Below are 7,303 nucleotides of genomic sequence, written 5' to 3'. Positions count from 1 at the left end.
CTGTGTGACAGCTGAGGGCCTGGGACCCTAACCCTGACCCTGAATTAGGACAGCTGTTCTAACCCTGACCCGGACCCTAACCTTTGAGGCCAATTGGTTTTAAAAGCTATTCCTAGGTTATCAATAGCAATATAATAAAAGTAAAAAAAAAAAAAAAAAAAAAAAAAAAAAAAGGTGGGGGCATGCAGAGAGTTGGAAACAGTTGGTGGCACTGGTCAGGCCATTTGCTAGGAGACATTCCCGTGCAGGGCAGGCCTCTGAGCCGTCTGTAAAGGGAACAGATTTGACTGCTGAGCTTTCATTGCTCTTTTCTCATTCTTCCTTCTGACTATTTTAATGGCTTTTTCATTTCTTCTGTTTGTTTGCATTATTACATTTACTAGGGGTATGTGTACATACTGTAGCACACACGGTCTGTATGATATAGCACAAGCTAGTCTCAGACACAGCATGTATGTCAGGATGACCTTAAACTTGTAATTCTACCTCAACCTCCACAGTGCTAGGATTGCAAGTGGTTGCCAACATGCCTGAGGTCACAGTTTTTACCTCAGAATTATGGATTTTGATATCATGCCCACTTTACCTGGAGCATGTCACATGTTTGTTTCTTCTTCTGGCCAAGATCATGAACATCATCGTTATACTTCTGCACAGGTATCTGAGCTGTTCCTTGCTCTTCAGAGGAAGGAAATCTTTGTGAATGTAGAGTTTCAGTGCTACAAAAGACAAGAAGATTTTCCTAAATTGTTGCAGGATATTTGATCATACTCTGAACCTGAGATTCTGTTATTTACTGAAAAACCTATTTCTAGTTGTGGTGTGGCTCAGCTTGCCTTAGAACAGACCTTTAACCCTCTGGCTGGAATACAGACAAGCCCTTAGTATACAGCTTTCATCCCAAACAAGGTAAAGTTAGTTTGTAGAAGGAAATACCCCTGTTTGAAAGTCATGTCTAGGGGCTGGTGAGATGGCTCAGTGGGTAAGAGCACCCGACTGCTCTTCTGAAGGTCTGGAGTTCGAATCCCAGCAACCACATGGTGGCTCATAAATCATCCCTAACAAGATCTGACGCCCTCTTCTGGAGTGTCTGAAGACAGCTACAGTGTACTTACATATAATAAATAAATAAATCTTTAAAAAAATGATCTCATTATGAAAATTTAAAAAAAAGCCATGTCTAATTGGAGAAAGATTTGACAGAATAGGATGTGCCCAACTCTCACAAGAAGAAAGAGGAAAGGGAAGCTACTTAAGGGGCGGTGCAGAGAGAAACAGAGAGAAGAGGCAGGCTTACTGGGAGAGCTTTACAGAGGGAGGTTGCAGACAGAGGACAAGCTAGACACAGGTGAACAGCCAGATTGTAGACAGAACAAGCCAGAAAATAAGTAGCAGCCAGAAAATTAAAACAAATTGCCAGAGTTAGTCTGAGAACAAGCAGAGCAAAAAGCCAGACTAAACCAGTCAGCTTGAAGAGGAGTTTGAGGTCAGACAGCTGAGTTGAACCAGCCAGAGTTCAGAAAGAACAAGAAAGGGTTAACTTATTTAGCAGTAAGTCTCAAAGGCTAAAAACAAATCTGATGAGAGATGCTTAAGTGCTTTTTAAGGCTCCTGCTTACAAGAAGCTGTGATTCAGACACTCTCAGAGAACAGAGAAGGAACGTTTGACAAGCTGCTCCTCCACAGGTAATGAGAACACTCAAAACTCATCAAAACCTGATTCAAAAGCCTGCAACAATCCAAGGAGAGTTTATTAAAGCAAAGAAGTTGGTTCAGAGTTAGAGGAGCAAGGTAAACACATGTGGTCTTGCGTTTTTTGAGAGACGGTCTCACTATGTAGACCAGGCTAGCTTTGAACTCACAGAGCTCTGTCTGCCTCTGTTTCACAAGTGAGGGGTGCAGAGGCATGCACACCCATCATGTCTAGCTTGCGTATCTGTTTAAACTCGCCCATACTTAAGACACCTTCCCCAACTTTGCTTGGAGCTTCCTTGCGTGTTCCCCATCAGGCTTATCATTACATAGCCTAATCACACTGAACCGAAGGACAAACATTTTCATGGTATTTTCAACAACAGACTTATCTGTGTGATAGCTCAGCCACCCGATCGATCGAATAGCTCAGTGATAGAATACTGTGGCCAATAGACACTTTAAATCTAGAAAATGAGCCATTCATAGTAAGGCACTATCATCACAGAGGACTCCATGTGTGCCCAGGAAAGACCAGAGGAAGGGTGAGGTTCTCACGTGTAGCTGACTGATGAGAGGTGCTATCCAGGTAGGAGGGGAACACACACTTAACAAAGGAGATTTATCAGTTCAAAGTAGAAAAAAAATGTACCAAATCTCCAACAGACTAAGCTAACAAAACAGAGTGTGTTCACACGACAAAGAATTCAGATTCCACACCTGGACCAGCATCAACAAGAATAACCTGCAAATAAGCCCTGGCAGACTCCCAGTCATTGTACTACTTCAAATGCTCAGTTCTCATTAAAAAGCAATCATGTGATTGAATTCCTAAAGAAACTGTTGGACTCTGAACAGCTTTTTCTAGTCCTACTAGCTGCAATCTCTTGTTTTACCTGTCTCTTTTCTCGAAATTCCATCCCATTTTTGGCTGAGTTAGTGAGGTTATGTCTGATGAGTCAGTCTTTCTTGTCAAACACTCATTACTATTCAGTACTTGTTCCAACAGTCTTACATTTCCTACAACAGAAAAAAACACTGTCATGTCATTTTCTAAATCAGTTCATTTCTCCTTTGTATTCCATTTTCCCTGCATCTCCACTCCACCTAAATTAAGTTCTTATGATAACTATGTACTCAACTCACTCTAGAACCACTATGGTTCTTTGCAAGTGTTCCCTACATTCCATGTGTTGGAAACTTAATTCTCAAAGTTAAGTATTAGTGGTATTTGAAATGTGGAGTCCTCGGGATGTGACTAGGTCATATGGACTCTATCCCACAAGTGGATTAGTTATCAAAGGAGCAACTCTGTTGTAAGACCAAGCTCTCCCTGGCTGGCTTGCTTTCTTGCCATGTAATACTTTCCACCACACCATGGCCCAGACGAGAATCAGAGCAAGCAGACACCACCCACTGTCATGCTTTGAATGTCTGCAACGGGAAGCTAAATAAACCTCTTTTCTTTTATAAATTACTTAACCCATGGGGTTCAGTTATTGCACTTGAAAAGAAATGAAGACAATATGGGCATAAATACACTCATCAAGGCAGACAAAATATTTTCATCTTATTAAAGATTAGAGTTGTAAAAAACTGATTAATATGAGTAAAAAGACTAAACTTATCTCTATCAGAGAGTAATGGGTTTTGTTTAATTTTTTTCAAGTCAGGGTTTTTCTGTGTAGCCCTGGCAGTCTTGGGCCTTGCCTCGTCTTGGAACTTGGAACTTGTCTTACTCTGTAGACCAGGCTGAACTCAGAGATCTGCCTGCCTTTGCCTCCCAAATGCTGGGATTAAAGGTATACACCACCATGACCAGCTTAAGAGTGAGGTTTTTAATCTCACATACAGCTCAAAAAGGCTTATCTGCTATTTACAATTATCTGAATATCCTCTTACCCTTGTTTTTAAAAATATATAAGAACTACTTATGGTGCTGTAACTGTCTTCTGAATTCTTAAAACTTGGCTAAAGGAAAGCTTAAATGTTCGAATGATCCCAAGAATAAAAGTCTGCAGCTTAATATTGTCATTAACTTTTACTAGAAGGGCTACATTTTAAGGCTCGGGAGCATAATAGTATTTCAAATCAAATGGAAAAGTTCTTCAGCTTCATTAAGTCCATATATGGGCATTTATTCCAGCTGAATGTTGTCATAAATGTTAATATCCCTGAGCTATACTTAAATTTATACCTAAAAGCAATAAAAGAAATACATTCTCTGATCAGCTTTGCGTTCAGTAAAACATTTTTTTTATTTATTAAAAATCCTATTCTTGAAAGGTTTAAGTAATCTGTAGGTAATAAAATTATATATACCTTAATTACATTAAAGAATCAAAATACCATGGGAAATACTGAAACTAGCCATCTTAGTAGAGTTTAGTTACTACTAGGCACATAATCTTAAATCCTAAATGGGCAAATCTCATGCAACTCTAATTGTAAGGTCCAGTCAGATGTGGTGGCTTATAGCTATATCTCAGTAGTCAGGAGGGGAATGCAGGAGAATCATGAGTTCAAGGCCACTGGGCTACAGGCAGTATTGGAGTGAGACCATCACAAAATAACAAACACATAAGCAAAGAAGCAATCAATCCAGAGAAGAGCTGTGGTCTGAATGTGCATCTTCCCCTATGGGTATCTGTGTTTGAAAATGTCCTCTCCAGCTGGCTGCACTGTTTTGGAAAGTTGTGGACCCTTTAAGAGGCAAAGTTTTGCTGGAAAAAGTGAGTCACGGGGGACAGGCTTCAAGGTCTTATAGCCTGGACTCACTTCCTATCTGCTTTCAGCTTCCTGACTATAGATTCAACGTGACCAACATCTAAGCAGCCCCTTGCCTCCCGCAATCATGCCTTCCCATGATTGAGTGCATCCCTTTTTACAGCATGGGCTAAAATCACACTGCCTGCTTAAGTTGCTTCCTGTCAGGTATTTGGTCCCAGTATAGAGAAAACTACATGTGGATACTAATTGCTGGATTCCTACCTTTAGGACTGTACATTTCCATATTTTCTTTTTCTTCTGTAGGGCTTTCCCTCTTTGTTATTTTTCCATCCCTTGAAACAGGTACAGGGGCAAACCTGCGAGGTGCTGGTGTCTCTAAAGGAGATTTCTGCCCATCAAAATCTGTGTCTTCACCTAAAGGCACTTTAACAGAAAGGAAGAAACTAATCAATAGGGGACTGTGGTGTGTCTCCATTGGTGAGGCCCTGGGTTCAACCACCGAGCACCACACACACACACACACACACACACACACACACACACACACACACACACACACTAATCACAATAATAAAGATAAATTTAACTTCAAAACACTTTTTTAGGGCTAAAGGGATGGCTCAGCAGTTAAGAGCACTGACTGCTCTTCCAGAGGTCCTGAGTTCAATTCCCAGCAACCACATGGTGGCTCATGACCATCTGTAATGGGATCTGATGCCCTCTTCAGGTGTGTCTGAAGACAATGACAGTGTACCCATATACATGAAATAAATAAATCTTTAAAACAAAAACAAAAACAAAAACACTTTCTTATCTGGCTGTCGAGTAAGGTGGACCTCTGTGATTTTGAGGCCAACCTGTTCTATGTAGAGAGTTCAGGATAGTCAGGGATACATAATAAGACACTGTTTCAAAAATTAGTTTTTAATTTTAAAAAAAAAACTAAGCTTTTTTTGAGCACAAATGGTAAGATGGTTTGCCTTACAAGCATGGCCCTGAGTTCAATTTCCAGAGCCACATTTTAAAAAGGTTAATGTGGTGGCATGTGCTTGGGGAGGCAGAGATCTCTGGAGCTCTCAAAATTGCAAACATCCTATTGTCAAAAGTCAGAGAGAAACCCTTTCAAAAAAGCAGGAGGGGCATGGCGGTGCGTGCCTTTAATGCTAACACTGAGGCAGAGGCAAGTGGATCTCTCCAAACTCAAAGTCAGCCTTGTTTAAATAGCAAGGTCAGCCAGGACCACATTAAGAGACCGTCTCCAAGAAAAAGGAAAAAATAATACTCTCTAGAAATTAAAATAAATGGAAACTATAAACGTCTTTATAGATAAAGCTTGTAAATTGAGAATCAATGTGATAATATTTGAGTATTCTCAAATCTGTGGTAAGATTGCATTGCTAGATATTTTTCAAAAGAAGATTGATCTTTACTTATGTATGAGTGTGAGTGTTTTGCCTATAAGTGCAGTGTGTGTGTGTGTGTGTGTGTGTGTGTGTGTGGTGCCTGTGGAGGCTAGAAAAGGGCACTGATCCCCTGAAACTCGAGTTATGAATGGACGTGAGCCACCATGCATGTTGGCTTTTGGCTGTATGCACATCTGTGCATCACAAGCATGAGGCCGGAAGAGGGCACTGGATTCCCTGGAATGGAATTATAAGCAGTTAGAAGCTTCCATGTCAGTGCTGAGAACTGAACCTGAGTCTTCTGCAGGCACACTCAGACAGTGCTGATCACTGAGCCATCCCTCTGCCCCACTACACTCTCAGTGGCAAGGAATACTAATCCATCACCTGGGGGATAGTACCTAATGACCAATGCCATCACCCGGGGCGGGGTGGGGGGAGAATACCTAACAATACCTAACAGCCAATCTCACTCTTAGGAATTCACTCTAACAAGACTGAAGAAAGACCATGGTGAACCGGCATGCTAACACGCCCACAATTCCTGTGCTTTTGAGGTTGAAGCAGAAGGAGCATCACCAGTTCTAGGTCAGCCTGGGCTATAATATCAAACCCAGCCTCAAGAGAAAACAGGGAAAACAGAAATAGATACATGACGTTGGTTGTACTAGTACTCCTAAAACTCCTAAAGCCTAACAACACAGTGGGGTATTTAACTGTACTAGGGAGATTTTTCTTCTGACAAATCAAGAAAATCAGTAACCATATATATATAGCTAGCTTCTCAGAGGACAACACAATAATTATAAGCATTTTGATTTATAACAAATTAATTTTTTTCTGATTAGTTAGAACAATAAACTAGGAATTATTATAGTTCATAACTTAAACAACCTTTAAAATAACCTAAAGTTTATTTGAACAACAAAAAAAAGATATAAAACCAACAGTTCCAAAAATAATTTTATTTTTGAGACAAAGTATTCTGCTACTTTATAAGTAAATTTTCACCTTTTAAACATGAAGAACACTCAGCACTGGTACATCTTATTCTCAAGAAACTTAAGTATTTTACCTTGTTTAGAAACAAATGTGTTGTGTGAAAAAACACTGCTCCCAACACTAGGACTTCCCGGTTTTCCAGAATACTTTTCCACTGCTCTGGAAGTGGACACGCCAAGTTGAAGACTGCTAGCTTTGAGTGCAGCATCAATAAAATGGGTCTAGAAGAAATAGCATTATTTCATTAACTTCAAATGATTTTACATATAATTTTATGATATCAAGTAACAAGATATATTGAGACTTATTAGGATTGAAAGTGGCTTATATTTAACGTTCAATGAAAATGGGGTATACTTACATATGTGCAGGTAAAACATTCATACATTAAAAATGGTAAGAAGTCTTAAGGTATATATGAAATGAATTTTTTAATAAATAAAACTGATTTCAGAAGGGTTTTTTTTTTTTTTTTT

The 7,303-nt window shown here is 39.7% G+C and overlaps 1 protein-coding gene across 3 annotated transcripts in view; it reads right to left on the bottom strand.

Moving 5' to 3' along the window:
• Positions 1 to 7,303, bottom strand: part of Kiaa0586 (KIAA0586 ortholog) — a 104,874-nt gene that overhangs the window by 81,150 nt on the left and 16,421 nt on the right. For all 3 annotated transcript variants that reach the window (XM_021201596.1, XM_021201597.1, XM_029541001.1), the window contains exons 7-10: positions 6,901 to 7,048; positions 4,684 to 4,845; positions 2,589 to 2,712; positions 587 to 719 (exon numbers count right to left, since the gene is read on the bottom strand). In XM_021201596.1, coding sequence (XP_021057255.1) covers positions 587 to 719; positions 2,589 to 2,712; positions 4,684 to 4,845; positions 6,901 to 7,048 — 567 coding nt within the window. The remainder of the gene's footprint in view (positions 1 to 586; positions 720 to 2,588; positions 2,713 to 4,683; positions 4,846 to 6,900; positions 7,049 to 7,303) is intronic.

The sequence above is a fragment of the Mus pahari genome, chromosome 7, assembly GCF_900095145.1.
Source record: "Mus pahari chromosome 7, PAHARI_EIJ_v1.1, whole genome shotgun sequence".
NCBI lineage: Eukaryota > Metazoa > Chordata > Mammalia > Rodentia > Muridae > Mus > Mus pahari.
This window is presented reverse-complemented; position numbering and strand designations above follow the sequence as displayed.